General features: G+C 35.0%; 1 protein-coding gene across 2 annotated transcripts in view; it reads right to left on the reverse strand.

Moving 5' to 3' along the window:
- Lrp6 (LDL receptor related protein 6) overlaps positions 1-24,974 on the reverse strand; it is a 200,023-nt gene that overhangs the window by 114,737 nt on the left and 60,312 nt on the right. For both annotated transcript variants that reach the window (XM_046435533.2, XM_046435532.2), the window contains exons 3-5: positions 22,324-22,521; positions 4,149-4,345; positions 2,271-2,402 (exon numbers count right to left, since the gene is read on the reverse strand). In XM_046435533.2, the coding sequence (XP_046291489.1) occupies positions 2,271-2,402; positions 4,149-4,345; positions 22,324-22,521 (527 nt within the window). The remainder of the gene's footprint in view (positions 1-2,270; positions 2,403-4,148; positions 4,346-22,323; positions 22,522-24,974) is intronic.

The following is a 24,974-nucleotide window of genomic DNA, read 5'->3' on the forward strand; positions in this document are numbered from 1 at the left end:
TTCAATGTGAATGTTATAAAATTGGATTACAGTATTGTGATGGTTAAACAACTCTGTAATTTATTAAAAATCACTGAATAATACACCTGAAATGGAAGAATTTTATGGAATATGAATTAGATCTTAATAAAGCAGTCTTAACAAAGAAATACAAGGCAACACCTGACATAACTGAGGACAAGAGAAGTTTGGAGAAGGAAAAAGCAATGAAGAGAGGGAACCAGATAAACATAACACTGTGTTTAAGAGTAAGAGTAGTGGGGGGGGGGGGGAGGTAGCAAGAGTAGTGAATCCAATTTGATTCAAGTAGCTATACAAACTTAAGCAAAATATAGACTCTCTCTAGCCTCATTTCTACATTTAAATGTCATAAGGTCGCTGTGAAAATTAAAGGAGATAAATATAAAACTCAGGAAGATACTAAGCATATAAGTACTCAATAAAAATCAGGATGGTACTATTAAAAAATGAATAAAAATTTAAAATTTTTATTTCATTGAGTTTTAAATGGGATTTATTTACGAACTGTTTTTAACCTAAATTAGGATTCAATAAAAGATAACTGGGAATGAGAAAATTAAGCTCACTCTGTTTTCATTTTTTGTGTTCAAGTAAACCACCACCAATCATGTAACTACAAAACACTAATTAAAAACAATAAGCGAACTGACAACTAAAAGAGTAAGAAAAAATTCCTAACCCACCCACCCCCAAAAAAAGTGTCCAAAAGAAAATACGGGTATATAAACTTCAAGCATCCATCTGGAATTATATTTGTAAAAACTTAGAGGAATGACACCTCTCAACATAACATCAGCTATTTAACTCCAGAGCTAATTACAAATGAACTCTAACATGGAGAAAGAATATCCCAAAATGCCATATATCAAGTACAAACTAGGAATACTATACAATTCACTGGTCCTGCTGACTGCCAAAAGAAACCAGTCAAAACTCAGCAAATGAATAAGTCATAAAGCTGTTAATATGGGTATTATGATCAAAACATAATAGCTAACTTCAGTCTACTCTACCTGACAAATGTATGCCTAAAATTCAAAACTGTTAAACATGTACATCTGCAAAAACTGTGAGGCAGTAGACAGAGAACACAATTGCTAAAATAAATCCTCTGTTTTAAAGTCAAGCTACATTTTTAAACAAAAAAGCAACGTTACAAAAACCTTTTGTTTTAAATTGAAACCAAATTATTGTTTGCCATGGAAACTATCAGACTACAGTCGGCCTGCTTCACCTTTGACTATGAGGACAATTTATCAATGCCAAGTCATAACAAACATCTAGTACATGAACTCAATTCCATTTTTCTGACTCCCTGACCTCCTTGCCAGGAACTCTCTATTTCGCTGAAATAAAGGCTTCTGCTTTTCATAGTTAGATAAAGAAGCCACTGCTAAACATAACAATTTTTTTTTTTACCAGGTCTTGCTGGTTCCTAGAGAACCAGATGGTAATCCATAGGGGTAAGAATGAAGAATAATATTCTCATTAAGAAGAAAAAGAGAAGAACGGTGTTCTTCCAAATCAGAAGTCCCTTGAAATGTCCTAAATCAGTACACTTCTCCAACATGCTCTCTCTATATAGGGAATTAAGAATAAGTAAGGAGAAGAGGCAAAGTGCAATATGGAATTTTTTTCTTCTTCTGGAAGCACTTCTCTAACATTAAAAATGCAATTAAAAATATCATTCAACCATTGTTATAAAATATATTTATTCCATGATATTCTTTATAGCTAAACGGTTTAATAAACATTTTTGCCTTTATAGAGGCTCTTTACTTACAAGTGCCACCTATAGTTAAAAATGTATTTAATGAGATATAATACTCAATTCCCATAGTAATTAGCTATGATATCGGTAACTATGAAATCTGACAGAAAAGAAATAGTACCTATCTTTTCCCAAAATAGTACATTTCTTAAAATATTAAAACTGATTAAATAGTATTCAAAAGATGCCATAAAACACTCCTGTTATATAACCATTTGTGAGTAACTAGTCTCCCAAAGCACTATAACATGTAGAGTTTACTATAGAGAAATAAATCATAAAGAATCTCAATTGCTGGGCTGGGGTTGTGGCTCAGTGGTAAAGCACTTACCTAACACATGTGAGGCCCTGGGTTCAATCCTCAGCACCACATAAAAATAAATAAGTAAAATAAAGGTATTGTGTCCAACTACACTAAAAAATAAATATTAAAAAAAAAAGAATCTCAATTGCTGTCATAAAATGTTTTCCTTCTTACCATCTTTGCAGGTTTTTCCATTCTCCAGGAGTTTCACCCCAGTAGGGCAAGCACACTGATAAAAAGGCTTGACTGGAGACATCAAACACAAATGGGAACAACCACCATTATCAATTCCACATGGATTTGTAGCTGTCAAATATAAATCACAATGATTAAGGATGACCTCCCAGACTCTCAGTACACAAATGTTAACAACTATAACATGAAAAACTGTGATAAACCACAATTATTACCAAATGTCATCCAGGTGCTTGACTACCAAACCATCTGCAAGGAATTAATCATTGAGAATTTACTTAGCACTTTAGATCCAAAAAGTAATAAACAAAAAAGTAAAGTAGGAGATCCTCACAATCTAATCAGTAAGGTAAAATCAATAATAAAACAAGGAAATTAAATGCAATCTTGCACATTATATGTAAGTATACAGTCAAACATGAAATAAGTCACTGAAGTTTAAATAACTGAGGAAAAGCTTCATGGAGTATAGAGGACATGGCAGGAGCCTGCAAGACAGGAAGTACAGGACATTTCAAATGTATTAAATTCCTATGAACAGAATCTTGGGGGCCATACACTGAGTAAGGTATGAGGTGAATAATACAGTTGGAAGTTATGATTTCCATTGACTAATAGTAACTAAAGATTAATGAGCATACAGGACAGGAACACACTGCAATAGAAGGTACTGAAAGCCAAGAAAAGGAGAATGTTGAAAAGCTGTTCCTTGGAAAGATTAACAGAAGAGAGAGCAGAATTGATTAAAAGAGGAAAAAAAATTAAAGCAGAAAAAACCAATCAGTAAATTTGTAGAAACTATAGAAATGAATGTCAAATAATATTCAAATTAAAAAATTCAACATAAGATGCATACCAATGGAATATGAGCGAAAAGAGGAGAGTAACATCAAAGACAACTGCAAATTTTCAAACTAGTAAAACTAAAAGATCAACAACGACATTAAAAACACACACACACACACAGAGGAAAAATTTCTCCTTAGGGTGACCAAGAGAATAAAAATTTCACAAGTGACTAAACATTTTCTTTCTTTCTTTTTTTTTTTTAACAAAAGAGTAATTCACAATACAGTTTTAAATATTTTTATGGGCTCATGATCATGAGATTCCAATATAACACATCCAGTATTTGACTAACTCCCCCTAAATGGAGAGAGCTAATACAAAGAAACACATAACCCAAAAGCTTTTCATTTTTGGTTACAGAACACAATCTGAAATATATTCAGACACATGCCAGACATCTATTTACACACAAGTGCCAAACACTTAACATTCTCATATTCCTTTTAAGCCTAATTCCATTCCTCTCTTACAAGAGGTCATTGTCAACAGACACAGCCCAAGTCATCGTAAAAGGTGACCAAAAATAGAAGCAAAACTAAATTTAAAGGTGGGGGAGGAGGTAGGGAGATATGCAGGGAATTGTTTATTCAGGTACTTCATTCAGCAAAATTGAGGTGCTTAAATTTACCAACTAGAATAACAGTGTTTTCCATTCAAGAAAAGTGTTTTTTAAATGCTCGCACATGAATACATGCAAGCGCCCACAGAGAAATAAAATGAACAAGAAATACATTTGTGTATAAGCATAGCAAATGAGTTATCTCAATTTTTTTTATGCACCTCCACTACCTCTACCCCAAACAACGTGCAAGGTAATAACAGTGATAGATATAAGGATACAAATGATTTAGGTTATTGTTTAACCTGAATTACATTTCAATGTTTTCCCTTTTTAAATATTTTCCTACTACCTTCAGATATGTCCTTTCTCCTGACTCTCACTAAAGCCAGACATCCAAGAGCTACAAAGCTATTCCAACTTACAATTTAAAAATTAAGATCACTTACCATTTGGCTGCCTCTGCTGGCTGAAGGCATGTATATCCATGGGAGAGAAGATGTTAGAATGGATTTCACGAAGACCCTCGCCAGTATACTTGTTGCAAGCCAAAATGGAATGTGTGTTCCAGTCAGTCCAGTACAATGTGTCCTCAAATAACGTCAAGGCAAAAGGATGTGGAAGAGAACCTTTAACCACTGCCTGTCTATTAATGCAAAAAGAAAAACTCACTTTTAATTTTTCTTCTTTTATCATAACATCCTCACTTCCATTAAAATGGTCTTTGTCCACATTAACACACACAAATCTTAAGCATATATCTTTAAGTCAAATACATCTATGGAAAACAATTCACCTGATAAATTCAGATGATGTTCAAAAACCCCAATCAAGCTGGATGTAGTGGTACACACCTATAATCCAAGTGGCTTGGGAGGCTGAAGCAGGAGGCCACAAGTTCAAAACCAACATCAGCAATTTAGTGAAGCCATAAGTAACTTGGTGACACCCTGTCTCAAAATTAAAAATAAAAATAAAAAGGGGTAGGGATGTGGCTTAGTGGTTAAGTGCCCCTGGGTTCAATCCCTGGCATGAAAACAAAACAAAAACAAACCAAGCACGACAGAATGGTTTCTAACATGGCAGTAGGTCCCGAGTTCACTATAAGCCAACTGATATAGAAAGCCCAAGTACAAGCACCAAGGCTATCAATTTCCACTCTCAACTACTATCTCTGGACTCGCATCTTCCATTCTTTTATATATCATCAGAAGGAAAAAGGTGAGCAGTAAGGAAAATCCCAAGGGTCACAACTGGGATTGTGATTTAAGTAGACTTAAATCAGCCAACAGACAGATATTCCTTCCTGATGTGGAAGAACAAAGAATCTGAGCCCATTTCTTTCATCACTTCTTATAGTTTTAATAACTGGTAGTGCAAATATAGATAAAACAAAAATGGCACTCAGGAAGAAAACCCAAAAACCTCCAGCAAAAGATCATTTAAGTTTGCTTTTTTGCTATATTGTTATTTAATCTCCCAATTCAGGCAGTCTAAAGGAAGTCCTAAAAGGATATGGTCATGAGACAAAGGAGACCCAGAACTTATGTAAGCAATACATATTATATAAAAGGAAAAGAGCATTTAGGAATCAAGACACAGAACTTTGCAAAGTGTCAGTTACATAATTAGTAAATGTTCTAGAATAATGAATAAATCATGCTTTGTCTAAATAATATTCAAGAAAATAAATGCTTTAATATTTTCATAACCTCAGATTTTCTTCTAAGTCTACCCTAGGAAGAGAGGGAGAATATAAGCTAATGAAGAAAAATAATAATCACATATCTAAAGGAAGATAATTGAATTTTTAGATCCATGAGGTTTCTTGCTTATCTCTAATATCTACCAGACTACTAATATATTAAATTCAAGAGCAATAACATAATTGAGGGGACGTGCTAGGAATTTAACCCAGGGGCATTCTACTACTGAGCTACATCCGAAGTCTTTTTTTTTTTTTTTTGAGACAGTATCTTACTAAGTTGCTGAGGCTGGCCACAAACTTGTGATCCTTCCTGTCTCAGCCTTCTGAGCTGCTGTGATTATAGGTGTATACCACTGCTCCCGGCAAACTTTTTATTTAAGCAAAAAATAGTATCTGTTATTGTACATGGGATGATCCAAGTCTAAAGTGTCATAAATTCAGGCCAGATTTATTTTTTAAAAAATTGAATATAGGTTAGCATGATTAGTTTACCAAACAAACTTTATATTTTGGAACTTCATATCACTCTGACAGCCCATACCACCAAAATTTTCTCCTTTTATTTACCTTATTCTCTATTCCCCAGCATGTAACTTTTCCCTCTTCTTTCCCTAAAAGAACTGTTACAACACAGGGGCTTGTTTCCTCTTTTAAAATGGACAGTTATTATGTTAATTAAAGTAACTAGGTTATTTACAATAGTAATATCATAACTTAAGTCCAATTTTAAATATTTTACACTAAAAGCCTTCCAAAATTCTTTATGGGAAGACAAAGAACTCTGAGAAGATGCCAAGACAGGCATGTAATATCAATGAAAAACAAAGAATAAATACTTAGTTATTTAGCAGTTCATCAACTATCCTTAAAAACTGCAAATGGTGGGCTGGGGTTGAGCGCTTGCCTACGGATGTCCTGGGTTCAATTCTCAACACTGCATATAAATAAATGAATAAAGATTCATCAACAACTAAACAAATTTTTAAAAACTGCAAATGGCATATTCAGATCTTTGAAATTTTCTGGAGGAGAGAAAATAGGTCTAAGTCCTTTGTATCCTTTTTTTTTTTTTTTAAATGGGAGCAGATACTGGGGATTTAACTCAGGAACACTCAATCACTGAACCACATCCCCAGCCCTATTTTGTATCTTATTTAGAGACAGGATCTCACTAAATTAATTAGTGCCTCACTTTTGCTGAGGCTGGCTCTTAACTCACAATGCTCCTGTCTCAGTTTCCCCAACCGCTGAGATTACAGGCATGCACCACCTGGCTCCTTTGTATACCTCTAAATAATGTTAAAATTTACTCTACTGGGCTGGCCTGGTGGCACATGCCTGTAATTCCAGCAGCTTGGGAGGCTGAGGCAGGAGGATCACAACTGCAAAGCCAGCCTCAGCAATGTAGCAAAATCCTAAGCAACCTAGTGGGCAAGTTGGGGGGGGGGGGGGGGCTGGGCTTGTGGCTCAGAGGTAGAGTGCTCACCTAGCATGTGCAAGGCACTGGGTTCAATCCTTAGCACTACATTAAAAACAAACAAACAAATAAATAAAAGGTATTGTGTCCAACTACAACTAAAAAATAAAATAGTAAAAAATAACAACAAAAAGGGCTGGGGATGTGGCTCAGTGGTTAAGACCCTGGGTTAAATCCCTGATACCAAAATAAATAAATAAATAAAAATCACTATACTGAATTAAACATAGGAAAACAGATAGGACAAGCAAAATGCCTCCCTAAAAGCTATTATTCTTATCATACTGATCTGAAAGTACAGAATTATATAAACCAGATAAGTTTAAATGCTCCCTGACACTACTTACATCATTTCTGCTAAAACTTTTTAAGACTGTTTTCCTCATCTGTAAATAGAAGATAATAAAGTATCTTCACTGAATCACTATCACTCACTAAATCACAACAAATGCAAAAGCCATTCCATATTATGTTTGTTACTAACATTTCACAAATGATACATCAATTTCAGGATATACATTTTTAACAATTTAATATTTCTGATAAGGCTAACATTTTATAATGTAAACATTTCAAGAAGTAATCTCTGAATACTTTAAAAAAAATTTTGTAGTTGTAGATGGACATCATGCCTTTATTTTGTTTTGTTTTAATGCAGTGCTAAGAACTGAACCCAGTGCCTCATGTGCCACTGGGCTACAGCCTCAGTACCTAAATACCTTTTTAAAATTAACAGCTTTTTAGAATCAATAAATATAGTATACTAATGTAATACTGTATTAAGCTCTACCTTTTGAGATGATTGTTTGGGTACTAAAAATGTATAAGTTTGATCAGGGGTAACTACTGCTGCTGTACCATTATTTGGCCCATCAGTGAATATATTTGGAGCATTCATGATAGGTGTTTTTCTTGTCATTTTTGGAAAAACTATAGGATGCGAAGACCAAAAAGACAATAAAGGATTAGATGGTAAGTGGTTATCAAATGAAACATTAGATTTATACATGATTATTGCCCAAGTATTTAACTCATTAGCTAACTCATCAATTTGATCCATAGTATATGGAGTAAAAATTTTATTGGGAGAAATTCCAAACACTCCTTTTGTTGCTTTTTTTTCTTTGAGTATTAATTGTCCTACAGCCTCAGGATACCTAGTAAGAATAGTGTTAGGAGAATAAGATAAATGTATCCATAATAATGGACCTTCTTATCAAAATACTCCTGTAGGAATATTTTTTGTTGGTATTACAATAAATAATAAAGGCAAACTTACATCAATTCTATCCAAATGCATATTTTCCATACACGTTTCAATAATTTTTAATGCCTTTCTTGCTTCAGGCGTTAACATGCGGGGTGAATTTGGATCTGATGGACCTTTTAGGATATCAAATACAGGTCCCAACTCTCCTGTTGGTATGCCTAGATAAGGCCTTATCCAAATTATGTCTCCTAATAACTTTTGAAAGTCGTTAAGTGATTTGAGTTGATCTACTCGTATTTGAATTTTTTGGTGGACGGACCATGGTTGAGGATAATAGAACTCCTAAATAATTAATTGGAAAATTTAATTGTACTTTATCTATTGCTATATCTAGATTATAATTTTTTAATAAGTTTGTAAGTGTGGCATAACATTCTAGCAATGTGTTTTTATTTTTGTGTGCTAACAACACATCATCCATATAGTGAAATATTTGTAGTTCAGGATTTTGATTTCTAAGTGGCTGGATTGCTTTGTTAACATAAATTTGACACATAGTTGGGCTGTTAGCCATCCCTTGAGGGAGTACTTTCCATTCATATCTCTGATCAGGACCTTCATGATTCAGCACAGGGACAGTAAATGCAAAACGTGGACTATCCTCAGGATGAATTGGAATTGAAAAAACAAGCAATCTTTAATATCTATAGCTAAAACATACCAGGTTTTTGGCAAAGCAGACAATTGAGGAATCCCCGATTGAGCAGGTCCCATAATAACCATCTCATTATTAATGGCTCTTAAATCTTGCAATAATCTCCATTTACCAGATTTTTTTTTTTTGATGACAAAAATGGGAGTATTATGGGGAGATACGGAAGGTTGTATATGTCCCTCTGCTAACTGTTGTTTGACCAGGTCGTGGGCTGCTTGTATCTTTTCTTTAGTCAGGGGCCACTGAGGAACCCATACTGTTCTTTCTGATTTCCAAGTAATTTTTATTGTCTCAGTGACCCCTTCTTAAAACCCAATGTCTATTTATTCCTTGATCTATTTGTATTGGTGTTGCTATACCTTGTTCTTGTTCTCCTAATCTTTTTTTTTTCCTAAAACCTTGTCTAGCCCTAATAGTGGGCGCATTTGGATTGATGTTATTTGTTAATGTCAAACCTAATTGATCTAGGACATCTCATCCCCATAAATTTATAGGAAGATGATCCAATACATATGGCTGTATAGTTCCTTCACATCCTTCAGGATCCTTCCAATCTAATACCATTGCACTTCTATGACGGTTAGTTGCTACTCCTAGGCCTCGAAGCGTTTGAGTGGCTTGTTGTAATGGCCAATGTTTTGGCCATTTTTGACGAGATATGCTGCTAAGGTCTGCACCTGTATCAAGTAGCCCATTAAATTTATGTCCTTGAATATTTAGTTTTAGCATGGGGCGAGAATCTAAATTTAAAGACAGCATAGCCCAATCTACACCTGTGGAGCCTAATCCCCTGGAACCCCTTTCTATAGTACGACTGGAAAATTTATCATTCAGGCTGGGTATTATTAATAACTGTGCTATTCTATCTCCTGGTGAAATTACTGATATACCTCTTGGAGAACTAGCTATAATTTTTATTTCACCTTCATAATCGGGGTCAATTACCCCAGGACTTATCATAAGTCCTTTTAGAATAGAAGAACTGCGTCCCAATAATAAGCCGACTGTTCCTTGGGGAAGAGGCCCTTTTACCCCTGTGGGAATGATTTGAACTCCCATCTCTGGAGTTGGTATTGCTCTGGTAGAGGCACAGATGTCCAATCCTGTACTTCCTCTGGTTTGTCTGATGAGGGATCTAATGGACAATGTGTCCTGGGCACTACCCTGATGGTGTCGCTGGGTTCCTCCAGTGCCCTGTATATTTGTGGTCGTGGGCCCCGGGGCATTGGGCCCCCCTGTCCGTTTTTTGGCAATGGAGCCTGATGCCTTTCTCCATGATATCGTGGGTAAACACCTGGTGTTTGTCCGTTTTTTGATAATGGAGTACCCTCTATGGTGGTTTGAGAACGGCATTCATTAGCCCAATGTCTCCCTCTATGGCATCGTGGGCAAATACCTGGTATTCTACCCCTTTGATACCTAGTTTTGTGAAACCCTCCTCCTATGGGGCAATTCCTTTTAAAATGTCCTGTTTGTTCACAATTGTAGCATGTTTTTGGCCTGGCATCTAAAGTCTGTTGTACTGCAGCTGCCAAGACTTGCCCTTGTTCATTAATGTCTCTACATAATTTAATATATGTGTTTAAATCTCCATGTTTCCATGGTCTAGTGGCCTCCTTGCACCATCTGTTTGCTTGCTCAAAGGCTAGCTGTTTAATTAATGGCATTGCTTGTTCTGTGTCCCCCAAAACTCTGGTAGCTGTTTGAATAAGCCTATCTACAAATTCAGGGTAAGGTTCATTAGCTCCTTGTATTACCTTAGATAATTGACCTTGTAAATCTCCATGTCCTTGTAGTCTTCCATGCCCTAACTGCATCTGCAGCAATTTGTGAATATATAGCAGGATCATATTCAATTTGTTGCCGTTGACCCTCATAAGGTCCTTTTCCTAATAACATATCTAGATTTCTTTGAGGGTAACCTGCTGCTGCATTTCGCCTAGCTTTCTCCATGCAAAATTCCTCATTGGCAACCTTCCATAACAAATATTGTCCTCCATTTAGCTCAGATTTACACATGCTAGCCCAGTCTGCTGGCGTCATGTCCAAGTTGGTAATGGATTTGACCATGCTTACAGTGAAGGGTGCTTGTGGCCCGTAGGTTGTTACAGCCTCCTTTAACTGCTTCACTGTTTTGAAATCTAAAGCACGGTGAATTCGCTGCCCTCCTGCCTGCTCAAGTACAGGGCACGCTAATATTTGAGGTCCTGTCTCAGGATCCCATCTATCAACTATGGGGGTTGAGGGCCACTCAGCTGTCTCCATAGGTGGAGCTGTTGGTTGAATTACGCCTTCTGGTGATAGAACGGTGTTAGTAGCAGCCTCCTGTTGTAGCTTTTTCCCTAATAGGCCCCTTTCCTTTAAATTTTCTTCCTCTGACTAGCTCAAGAGACCTTCTCTTTTACTTTATCTAAAATGTTGTTCTCCCTCTGTCTGACTAGCTCAAGAGACCTTCTCTTTTGCTTGATCTAAAATGTCTTTCTCCATGGTCTGAACCTCTAACAATTTACTTAACACTCTTTCGGTTTGTTTTTTACTAATTTCTAATCTACTATAAAGATAACACAACCCAACAAGATAACACAAAACAAAAACGGAACAGAATGAAACAAAAACGGAAAAATCATTGTATCAATTTTCCTATTTTCTTGACATGTGCATTTGTGGTCTATTTCTATCTCTTCCTCAGGGGCGAACAACTTCAAACCTTGAGCCAACCATTTTTCCCAGTTTGCCTGAGAAAGTTCTAGGGATAGGCAGCTTGAAACAAAAACAAAACAAATCAAAACAAGAACACATTGTTTTTTGAAATGGTCACCCATTCTCTCGCCTTCCCTTAGGGGCGAGCAATTTCACTTATGTCCGAGCTTCAGGCGTTCCCCACACGGGCCGCCAATTGCCGCAGTCTGGCTGGCACAAATCACGAGCCACTCAAGCAGGAACAAACTTTATTTCTGAACTCCACCAGCACACTCCACACACACTCCCTGGGAACTCTCCCAAACCACCCACGCGGCTCCTCCAGGAACCACCAACCGGAAAATCCCTCCTCCGGCACTTCCCCAACCAATGCGAACTCTTCAGAACTCAAAAGTCATCATCTTAAAGGCTCGCTGGCGTCACCTCTCAACCACTACTTCTGGCAAAAATGCCATGCGTCATCCCGACTCGGCTGTGGCCCTCAACATACTAATATCCAATTTAAATGTCACTTTTTCATAGCCTTCCTTAATCTCCTCACCTACAAGTCATTTTTATTCTTTTAGGTTCAAATAAGGTTACTGGACTATTTTTTTAAATATTTACTTGTTCATCAATTCTGTATCAGATAAACTTTTGGAGAGTGAAGATGTTAGCTTATTTTTATTCCAAAAATCTCATATGATATACATAATCTAGTGTACTTATTAAACACTTAGTGAATGATTAATAAAAGTAAATGTTTAAAATAGAAAAGATGCAATTAACAGAGCTGAACAAAAAGCAGCACTATGAAACTATCAGTTGAGAGTCATTTACTTATTTGTCCAGTCAATGGGGACTTGTTGCTGAAAGTGGAGATAACTGTACATAGTCCAGCTTATTAGTGTATGTCACAATAATTAGAGCTTAAAAATGGATCTCAACTATGGAGACCAAGGAAAAGAAACTGAGATAAACCCACCAACAGATGATTTGATTTAGTGCTAGTCTGTCAGTTTCTGCAGCTTACTGAAAAAGCTCATTCATATCACTATGCCCCGAGTACAAGAGTTCTTTTGCTATATCCTGCATTTGCTACTTTCAAATTCCATACCAGTTGGATTTACTCTTTATAAAATATCTCCGCACTCTCATTTGCTGTTTCTGGACACCTTCTGGGAAATACTGCCCCATCTCAGAACTGCCTGACTATGTGGGTAATAAATCTTATTTTAACCACACCATGAACCACTGTCATGCAGTTTTAACATCTTAACCTAATCTTGCAAGTTTCCCCCATAAGAAAGGCTGTAGCAACACCCAGAAAGATAACATTAATGATGGTGGCACAATTTACTGAAAAATCTCCATAAATCCTCTACAGAAAAACAAACTAAATAGCAAAATCAAAAACCCTAAGACAACATTTCTAAAACTATGTGGCAAATTAAAACACCAAGACAGAAAAAGTTGTGGAAAACTATAAACAGCCAGAAGACATTACTAATTGTTATCAGAACCTCTGCAGAAGGAGTAAGAAACAAACAAAAAGGAATATAGAATATCTAAGGGCAGAACATCCAAGACAACACTGGAAAGCATGGCAAACAAAGTTAGAACAGTAACTGAATAGTAGGAGTTGTGGCTACTCTAAGAATAAGTGAATACAACAAACCCATTATCAGCACTGAATGGGCTAGCATTATTTCCAACAACAGTTAACTCTCAAAATTGACCTTCTGGGGACCCCTAGAAGCGTTCCCTTCGAGGCAGCCTTGAAATGAGGACAAGTCACTGGTAATAGAATGAAAAGTGAGTTTGACAGGTACAAGAGAAAAAAATGGAAAAATAAGGCACAGAAAAAAGTGGAGAAGGAAACAATTATCTCAGAAAGCAAACTGCTGTTTTTTTTCCCCAAACATATACAATCATGAGAGTTCTCTGTAAAGTCACAAAACTGATGATGAACTTTGCCTTCTTCGTAAACTTAAAAAAATATATACAGTTTTTAATGAAAATAAAATAATCCCAGCGGCTTGGGAGGCTGGGGCAGGAGAATCTTGAGTTCAAAACCAGCCTCAGCAAAAGCAAGGCACTAAGCAACCTCAGTGAGACTCTGTCTCTAACTAAAATACAAAAAAGAGCTAGGGATGTGGCTCAGTGATCAAGTACCCCGAGTTCAATCTCCAGTACAAAAAAAAAAGAAAAGATTGTATGAAGCAATTATTAACATGACTATTACTGTAACAGCAATGAAATATAAATAACACCATGAAGAAAAGAAGTAACAGAGCTATACAGGAGTGAAATTTCTGCATTTAGCAAAAATTAAGTTAATAGTTTCATGAAGTAGATTTTGTCAAAATGCAATCTATCAAATAGTTACTGTTAAATGAAAATATATTTTAAGAAGACTGCAAAGGAATTAAAATAATGCAGAGGAAAACATTTAAATACTAAAGACAGAAAAGGACAAAAATGACCTAAGATAAAAAGAAAAAAAAAGGCCAGCTATAAGCCTAACATTATAATTAACATTAAATGTGAATATACATCAAAAGGCAAAGGTTGTCAAGACTGAATAAAACTAAGATCCAACTATATGCTGTCTACAAGTGACATTTTAGATACAAAGACACAATCTGTTGACAGTAAAAAGTTATGTCAAACAGTAATAGTAATACAAAACAGAGTTTGTTGGAGCAGCTCTGTCAGATGAAATATAACAAAACAAAAAGAAGTATTATAGCAGGCATGATGGTGCACAACTATAATCCCAACAACCTGGGAGGCTAAGGAAGGAGACTGCAAATTGAGCCTCAGCAATTAGCAAGATCCTCAGCAACTTAGTAAGACCCTTTCCCAAAATAAAAAATTAAAAGGGCTGAAGATGTAGCTCAGTGGTAAAGCAACCCTAGGATCAATCCCCAGTACTCCGCCCCCCCCCAAAAAAAAAAGAAAAAATAATGAAGAAAAAGAAAAAAGTATTATTAGAGGTAAAAAAAGCTATTTTATGTCAAAGAATAAAATCATCAGGAAAATATAATTGCCAACACATATATATATATATATAAAAGCAGAGCCCCAGTACAATGAAGCAAAACATTTCAGTATGGAAAAAGGAAAACAGTTCAAAAATACAGCTAAAGATGTTAACACCCTATTCGCATTAAAGAAAAGGACAAATAGACAAAAAATTATCAAGGATAGAGAAAATGTGAACAATATTAACCTAACATTAACATCATAGCCTAGCATCTACAGCACACTCCAACCAACAAGAGACTTAAAATCTTTCTCAAGTATGCATGGAACTTTATCCAGGACAGACCACATACTAGCTCACAGAATTAATTTCAAAAGACTGAAATTATACAAAGCATATTCTCTAACCCAAATGGAATTCATTAAGAAATCAACAGCAGATGGAAATTTAGAAAATCAAATTCTTTTCTAAATTCTATATTTTCCAAATTTTTCCTTGGATTTGGAAATAAACAATCGGTCACAGAAAAAAAAATTAAGTTTTGAGCTAAAAGAAAACAAAAATATAAAATTTTATGGACTACCTCCAAAGCAGTAATTAGGGATAAATTTATAGAATGTAAGTGCCTATTATAGAAGATGGATCTCAAAAAAATCTTCTTTCAACCTGCTTGACTTTAAGAACCTATCAAAGAATAAACTAAATCAAAAGCAAGCATAGGGGGAAAACAAAAACATCAGGATGCCAATCGCAAAACAGAAAAATATAGAGGAAAAAAAAAAAAATCAATAAAACTCAAAGTTGGTTCTTTGAAAAGATTAATAAAATGGACAACCCCTTAGCTATAGTGACCAAGTAAAAAGCTAAGACACTACTGTGAAAACCAAATAAATTATGAATAACAGAGGAACATCACCATCAATTTACACAAATTAAAAGAATCATACAAGGGATACCAGGGACAATTTTATGGCAACAAATTGGACAATTCATATGAAATAAAATATTCCTAGAAAAAAACAATCGAAACTGATTCAAGAAGAAATTTTAAAAATATCTGAACAGATCTATACAAATAAAGCAAATAAATTAGTAATATACAATCTCCCCCCCAATCCAGGCATCAATTCTGATGAAAGCCTGCCACAAAAAAAACTACAGCTAGCATCATGTCTAATGGCAAAAAATAATTGAATGCTTTTCCCAAAGATTTGGAAAGCAACAATATTTTACAAGAGTTCTAGCCAATGCAATCAAGCAAGAAAAGAAGGCATTCAGAATGAAAAAGGAAGCAATAAATCGCCATTAATCACAAATAACATGATTCTGTATGTACAATACTAAAGAATATTTTTTAAAGCCTCCCAGACAGGGATATATATAAAATGATGGATTAGAGGAAGGCTGAGGTTTCCAGTTGCTCCCATGGCTCAAAATTCTCAGCAAAATGGGTGTCAGAGAAAATTCCCTGAAATCAGTATCAAATGGTCAGATTCAAAAACAGGAAGTTGAGTGCTTAGGACAGAGGACAAAAATGAGGACATCACAGACCAACCCACAGTGCCAGTTCACCAGAGAGGGGAGGGGTAACACAAATAGAGAGAAAAATAATGTACAAATACAGCACAGAAAAACCTGCAAAACAGAAAAGCTGACTGTACTTAGCAGAACCAGAGGCTGATGTGTAAAAAAAAAAAAAAAGTGTCCTGTTTTCCAACTGGCAAACAAGAGATGAGACCCCCTCTTGAGGAAGCCATACTGCAGGTTGCAGCTGTGGGATACCAGGAAATCACAGCAAACACTGTATACTGCCCTGGCAAGAGCCCACTGTATGGTTTAGGGTATACTCAGCAGATTGTAACTGAAACAGGCACAGAGAAGATTGTGCCCAGAGAATTTAAGTCAGAGAACAACACGTTTTCTTTATGAGTCTGGTAGCTCACAAAACCAGCCAGAGAAAGTGGGGAAACTGAACAAGTGTGTGCGATTACACACTCAGGAATTGAGCCTGGAAAGGCCATATCTGTGAGTGGTAGAGTGTACAAGACCTGTGGAGGATTGGCTACTAAAGTGGAATTCTTGAGAGGCCCCTAAGATTCAGAGATCCAACAGTGACCAGAATCCACCCGACTGAGGAGGGTGTTGATCTAATCTCTCCAAAGATATCATGAATCAAGTCCCAAAGGTCATTAGAGCTAAACTTCAGCCACCAGAATTCCCCTTTTAGAACTGTACATTAACTCAGCCCTGTCAGTGCACTGATCTAGTCTATCTGGGCAAAATTCTAATCAAGAGTACTTCCTATTCCATCCTATCTTATATCAATGGGAAGGGAAGCAGAGAGTTATTTCAAGGAACTTTATTTCCAGCTGTCAACTTGGTGAGCAACATAAAAAGAGGAAAGGTTTAATAATCCCAGTACTTGCTCTCTAAAGGGGTACACAGCCAAAGAAGAAACAGAACAGTCTTTACAACAGTGAACATCCATCCTTGTCAACAGTTTTGACCACCAAAGTAGAAATAATTCTTCCATTTTTCATTAAGAATTGTGTGTGTGTGTTACTGCTTTGCTTGGGATTTTGTGAATAAAATATATTTGTTTTATATACATATACACATATATTTAGATGTTGATGGACCTTTATTTTATTCAATGAAAGAAATAATTCTTCCATTTTTCATTAAGAATTATGTGTGTGTGTGTGTGTGTGTGTGTGTTCTTGCTTTGCTTATGGTTTTGTGAATAAAATACATTTGTTTTATTTACATGTGGTGCTGAGAATCAAACCCAGTGCCTCACAAATGTTAGGCAAGTGCTCTACCACTGAGCCCCAACCCCAGCCCTTGTTTTATATTTTTATCATTTTTTATCTGTTACTTTTTCTTTTGTGGGTTAGGATATTTTGTTTTTCCCTGCTTTGGTTTCTCTTATCACACTCTTTCTCTCCATTCTTCTCCTTTTAATAATTCTCTTATTCTTTTTTTTTTAACTTTTTTTTTGTAGTTGTGTATGGACAGGATGTCTTTATTTTATTTATTTATTTTTTAATGTGGTGCTAAGGATCAAACCCAGTACCTCACACATACTAAGCATCTGCCACTGAGCTACAGCCCTAGCCCTGTTTCTCTCTTTTAGCTTCCCTTATTTGGCTTTTTCTCTTCCTACTTTATATCAGTTTTGCTTTCCAATTTGAAATATTCAAAACTTTCACAAATTCTTTTAGTTTCTCCTTATTTTGGTAGGTTTTTATTTCTTCCTCTATTCTGAGGTACAACATTGCTGGTTACAGTGATCTGGTTGACAGTTCTTTTCTTTCAGGGCTTCCTACCCCATTTAACTTTCTCTTATTGAATTATATTTTACAATCTTTCAGAAATATGTATATACTATCAGTCATGTTGTTGTGGCAATTGGGACTATAGATGGCATAACTGACTCCTGTTGTTTAATGCCACATCTGGCTCAGTACTACTTATTGTTGCTGCTGTATACAACACAACTTCCTGATCTACAAAAAGGACCACACTCATGAGACCTACAGGAAAAGTGAGATTCTTAAGTTCTCATGTAATTAATATACACTATGTCAAATCATTACCAAAGAATTAGCAGAGAAACTATACTACAAAATTCACTTGGAAATATATTTAAAAACTGACAGTAATTGATATTCCAGAGACGGGATCACTTCGACAAGAGAAGGCTATGCTCTTAAAATAGAAGAGTGGAAGAGAACCCAACAGACACACAAAACCCAACACAGGAATACAACAAATATAAAAAAACAGATAACATAACACTTCCTAAAGTTCATAATTTACAAGCAACTGACTTCAAAGATATTAAAGCAAATGAAATACAACAAAAAATTCAAAACAATGATTATAAAAATAATCATTGAATTCAAGAACACAGAAAAACTAAATGAACTAAAGTAGTCAGTATAGGATATAAATGGGAAATTCCTCAGTAAACAAAGAATCCTTGGAAATGAAAGGCACAATAAAAAAAAAAAAAAAAGTTCAGTTGATAGTCCCTCTAATAGAGTAGACCATGCTGACAACAGAATCTCAGAGCTGGAAGACAAAGTGGCCAACTTTGAATATTTGGGCAGATTTAAAGAAAATAAGCAAACATGTTTACAATATACAAGAACTCTGACACAATATCAAGAAGCCAAACTCAAGAGTTGAAGAGGGCCATCAGACACAGAGTAATGACATGAATAACCTCTTCAGAGAATAACAAAAATTTTCCAAATCTTGGGAATGAGATAGACCTAGAAACAAGAATCAAGCAGAACCCCAAATACACAAGTGTAAAAAAGAATCACAAAACAACACGTAATTAAAATGCCTAATGTCCAGAGCAGGATAGATTTTTAATTTTAAAAGTCTCAAGAGAAAAACATTAGATCACATTTAGAGGCAAGCCCATCAGAATTACTTCTGAATTCCCAGCACAAAGTAAAATCTAGAAAGATTTAGAATGTGTTCCAAGCCTTGAAAGAAAGGATCTGTCAACCAGATCACAATAACCAGCAATTGCTGGAAGAAGAAATAAAAACATACCAAAATAAGGAGAAACTAAAAGAATTTGTGACTACTAAGACAGCACTACAGAAAACACTTAAATACTACACACAGGAAGAAATCAAAAACAAATTCCAGAGCTCGTATGTACACAAATTTCACTTGAAAAGTAGCTAAACAAAAAAAGACCAAATTAAACATTAGAAATAAATCAAAATGCAGGAATTAATAAACAGCTCTCTACCATAACACTGAATGCAAATGATATCAACTCCTCAACTGAAAGACATAGGCTGGTAGGATGAATTAAGAAATAAAACCCAACTATATATTGTTTAAGAAATCAGGCTGAAAATCAAAGGATGGAAAATGATATGCTATATAAAAGGCATCCCCAAAAAAGCAGAAGTAGCTATTCTCATGTTCAACAAACCAGACTTTAAGCCAAAATTAATCAAAAGAGACAAAAAAGAAAAATCACTTCATACTATTAAAGGGAACAATCCAACAAGATATAATGATAGTAAATATTTATGCCACAAACATCAGTACACCTAATTACATAAAACAGATACTTCTAGCCTTAAAAATGCAGACCCTAGATCAATATTAGGAAATTTCAACACACCTCTCTCAAAAACACTCTTCAGACCTAAAAAACATTATAAATCCAACGAACTTAATAGATATCTGTAGAATATTTCATTTAACAACTGCTGAATTCACTTTTTTCTCAGATGCTCATGGACCTTCTCTAAAACCATAAGGCCACAAAACAACTCTTAGTAGATACAGGGGAAAAAATTATATAACTCCATGTACCTTATCATACAGACTGAAATTGGGGGGGGGGGGGGGGGAGACAAGAAAAACTCGAAACTACATGGTTTATATATAAACACATGGAGATTGAATAATACACTTCTGAATAATGAATGGATGACAGAAGAAATCAGGAAAGAAATTTTAAAATTCTTAAAACCAAATTAGAGGGGCTGGGGATGTGGCTCAAGCAGTAATGTGCTCGCCTGGCACGCGTGGGGTGCTGGGTTCGATCCTCAGCACCACATAAAATAAAATAAAGATGTTGTGTCCACGGAAAACTGAAAAATAAATATTTAAAAAAAAAATCAAATTAGAATAGTGATACAATATACCAGAAACCAAAACCTCTACGACACTACAAAGGTGGTTCTAAGAGGTAAGTTTAGAGCTATTGTGTGCCTACATAAGAAAATTAGGTCCTAAAAGAACATAATGATGCAAGGCCCTGCAAAAACACGAACAAACCAATTCCAACAGCAGTGGAAGGAGGCAAATAATTAAGATTAGAGTCAAAATCAAAGAAATAGAGAATTCTTAAAAATATAAATATGAATTAAACAAAGATTTGGTTCTTTGAAACTTAACTATATTGGTAAACCCACAGCCAAACTAATCAAAAAGAAAAAAAAGACACAAAATAATAAAACTAGAGGTATAAAAAGAGATATCACCACAAACATCAAAGAAATCCAAAGGATCATTAGTATCATTTTGAAAACTTACACTCCAATATATTGGAAAATCTAGAAGAAATGTATACATTTCTAGACAAAAGTGACATAAACAGAACAAAAACAAGTGATGAGATGGGGGGGGCACCCTTCCAACAAAGAAAAGCTCAGGACCAGATGGATTCTCAATTCTACCAAACCTTTAAAGAACAACAAATTACAATGTTCCTCAAAGTATTCTATGAAATAGAAAGCGGTGGAATACTTCCAAATAAATTCTATGAAGCCAGTATCATCCTGAAACCAAACCAGACATGGACACGTCAAGGAAAAGAAACTACAGACCAATATCCCTAATAAATCTAGGTGCAAAAATCCTTAATAAAATATGAGCAAATCATATTTAACAACATATTATAAAGATTGTCCATTATAATCATGTTGTCTTCAAACATTCCAAGGATGCAGATAGTTTAACATATGCAAATAAATTTTGTAATCCACCACACAAATAGAATTAAGGACAAAAATGACATAATTTTCTCAAAAGATTCAGAAAAACCCTTTACAAAATTCAGCACCCCCTTTAAGACAAAAACACTGAGCAAACTAGGGAGAAAAGGAACTTACTTCAACATCATAAAAGTTATTTATGACAAACTCAAAGCCAAATCATAGTAAATGAGGAAAAAATGAAAGCATTTACTGTAAAATATAGAACAAGAGAAGCCATGTTCATTCTCACTGCCTCTGTTCAATATAATACAAGCCACAGTGATTAGGTAAAAGGAAGAAATAAAAGAGATAAAAACAAAGAAGGAAGAGGACAAATAATCAATATGACCCTACAAGATCCAAAAACCTCCACAGATTGCCAGAGCTAATCAACAAATTCAGCAGGATACAATATCAACATATAAAAATCAATAGCTTTACAATATACCAATAATAAATTTGCTGAAAAAGAAATCAGGAAAACAATCTCACTCACAGTAGATTAAAAGGGAAAAAAAAGCAGTATATAGTTGCAATTCAATCCCCATCAAATTACCAGTGACATTCTTCATAAAACTGTTTTGTACTCATGTGGAAGAACCAAACATTCAGAAAGGCCAAAGAAATTCTATGCCAATAAAGCAATGCTGAAGGCATTATAATACCTGGCTTCAAATTATACTACAGAGTTATAACAACAAAAACTGCATGGTACTTACATAAAAACAGACACATAGACAAATGGAACAGAATAGAAGACACAGAGATAAACACACAGAGATAAATAAAGTCATCTAATCCTTGACAAAGGTGCCCCCGTCCCCCAAAAAATGCTGAAGGATAGACAACCAGTACTGGGAAAACTGGTTATCAATATGAAGAATGAGACCAGCTCCCTATCTCTCACCTTTGATTCAATCCAAAATGAATCAAAGGCCTAAGAATTAGACCAGAAATTTTGCAACTCCTAGAAGAAAATGTGGGGCAAACACTCCAGCATATAGGCACAGGCAACAACTTCCTCAACAGGACTCCTAAAGTTCAGCAAATACCAAGAATTAAAAAATGGGATAACATCAAATTAAAAAGATTCTGCACAGCAAAAGAAGCAACAAGAATATGAAGAGAGATCCTAAAGAATAGCAGAAAACCTTTGCCAAAAAAAAAAAAAAACTAAAAGTCTATTCTTCCTCCCCAACACTTAGCCAAAAATATACTAATTTCTTAAGAAAATTAGGCTTTATACTTTGGTTACTATATATCAAGCCAACATGGAGTTTTCTTACATTTAAAAAAAAAAAAGCCTAATATAATAATCTTACCTATTTGTTCCATCCAGATCTGATTTGTGGATGAAATTAAGTTTTGCATCTGCCCAATAAAGCTTCCGTTCCTCATAATCCAAAGTCAGTCCATTTGGCCAGTAAATTTCAGTGTTTATAATAATGAAACGATTTGAGCCATCCATTCCAGCACGTTCTATCTTTGGCACTTCTCCCCAGTCTGTCCAGTACATGAACCTAAAGGTAATAAAACAATTAAAACCATGATATAAACAAATAACAACAAAATATTCTGTAATTAACACTACTAGATAAAGAAAGCTCTCCAGAGAATACTAAACCTAAAACCTCAAGAATTTTTTTTAATTTTAGTAATCTTTCTGTAACTACCACAGTAATATCCATTTCAGACAAGCATCATCAAAGTTTGCAAAAAAAACAAAAAACAAAAAAAACCACTGGATCAAAATTTAAGAGGATAAAGAATATTCATACTATCTCAATGTGTCTCCCCACAGGTTGCTTATTAATAACAAAGGAGAAAATGATACCTTTAGACAAACCTGGTATACTAACATAAAAAGGTTATCTACATTAACATAACACCACCAATGGAGATTATAAAAAAGGTTATCTACATTAACAACACCAATGGAGATTAAAACAGCATCATAAATCTTTTAATGTGATACACTGACAAGAACATGGAATCTTATATAAATCTCTTACCTATGATTGCTGCCTAAAAGTACATCATATAAATAAAATTATAAGGAAAATACTCAAGGTGTATTCTACAAAACAATACCATGAAAATCAAAGGCTGAGGAAACAATACAGACTGGAGTAGAATAAAGAAATATGAAGTGCACATCAAGCCAACATGGACTATAAGGTAGGGGGAAATTCTAAGGACATTGGGGGAAAAGACAAAATTGGCGGAACATCAAATCATACAGTACTACTATATTAATGTTAAATGTTTAAATGTGCTAATTGTCTATAGTTGTTATCTACAGGAATTCACTGATTTACTTTCTTTTTTGTATACAAAATTAAAATTTTTTTTCAAAATAAAAAATTAAAGAGTTTAACAGTCTCAATACAGGGAAGAAGCAATTTCTTCTTTGATATAAAGGAAACACTCTGTAATACTTTAAAGTGTATTTCCAGTAGAATGAAACAGACATTATTATTGTATGTATATATGTGATTGCATGACCAATATGATTCTGCAACTCATAAAAATGAGAAATTATATCCCATCTATGTATGATATATCAAAGTGCATAAATGCATTCACTGTCATGTATAACTAATTAAAACAAATTTTTAAATTTTTAAAAAGTATTAATTCCAAAAAAGATAAGAGGGTGCTATGAACTAGGAGTAATGAGTTTCTAAAATGTGTTAGAGCGCAGAGTGAAATACAGGTTTAACTTTGAAATAATTGATAGCCTGGTGATAATGGATTAATTTTATTTAAGCACATTGCAATCTCTACTATTTCATATAAACTGCTTATTCAAAAAGGCTGGGAGGAGAACATCAAGTGGGGAACAAAAATACCTTCCAGATACAAGGTACTGTGCTAATAGCTTTACATATATTTCCTCAATTAAGCCTTACAACCTTATGGACTATTACTCATCATCACATTTCATATAAGAAAATTTTAAAAAAAATAAGTATATTCCTCAAAGTCATGGTTAACAAATGGGGACTAGAAAGCCAAACCTATATTCCTCAGGATGAAAAGTCAATACTAATGACATAGGTCAGAGCCTGGACTTTTAAGGAACAGAAAGCAAAGTGCTCCTTAAATTGAGGCTACTGACTGGATACAGTCTAGAATACAGGATAAAAATGAGTACATTTACATGAGATAAAACTATATAGGAAAGCAGGCCAGACCATGTTATAATTTGGGAAGTTTATTCTGAGAGCAGCATGAGGACACTTGAACACTTTCAAAATTGAAGATGAAATGACTGGCTTTGTTTTGCAGGTAGGGAGGTGTACTTGCTGCAATGTGAGAATGACTGAACGGAGACTAACAAGAACACAGAGACACTGTGGCTTCAAGAGTTTCTGTGAGAAACTCCATAAATCCTCTGACCTAAAAGTAATGAAAAAATAGGACAACACCGCCAAAAATAACTAAAGTCTCAGAAAATTGATAAAAGGAGGAACATGTATTCAAGGAAAATCTAATAAAGCTCCAGAACTGTGATATTTTAGCTAAGAGCTAACTGCATCCCTACCAATAATGTCAATTTGTGGCAAAAAAATTCTACCTTACATAGACATGGCAAGCCATGAGAACTACAGTTACTTTGCCTTACAAGAGGGGATGACTTTATTAAGGACGAACCATGAAAAAAAAAAAACTATGCCTAGCAATGTTGTCAAAAGCAAGAGTATAGACAGTCAGGGCAGTCTGTTATCCCAGGGACACTGGCTGGGGCAGGCAACAAAATTTCCAGCAGACAAACTGGAAATTTAACATGAAGGTCCTAGGAAAGAGACAGAGAGCCTTGTTAAGTGAAGTATAATTCTTTGGTGGTCAGGAAGGCTTTATGTATGTACATGGCTGCTCCTTCTCAAAAGATGCCAGAAAGAACACTCGCAAGCTGATCTGGCTAAATGTGAGACAAACTTCAAACTGCTTAAAATTTTTAAATATTCCA

Source organism: Marmota monax, unplaced genomic scaffold (assembly GCF_021218885.2).
Source record: "Marmota monax isolate L192 unplaced genomic scaffold, Marmota_monax_Labrador192_F-V1.1 WCK01_AAM20220418_F8-fsc00012, whole genome shotgun sequence".
In the NCBI taxonomy this organism is placed as follows: Eukaryota; Metazoa; Chordata; class Mammalia; order Rodentia; family Sciuridae; genus Marmota; species Marmota monax.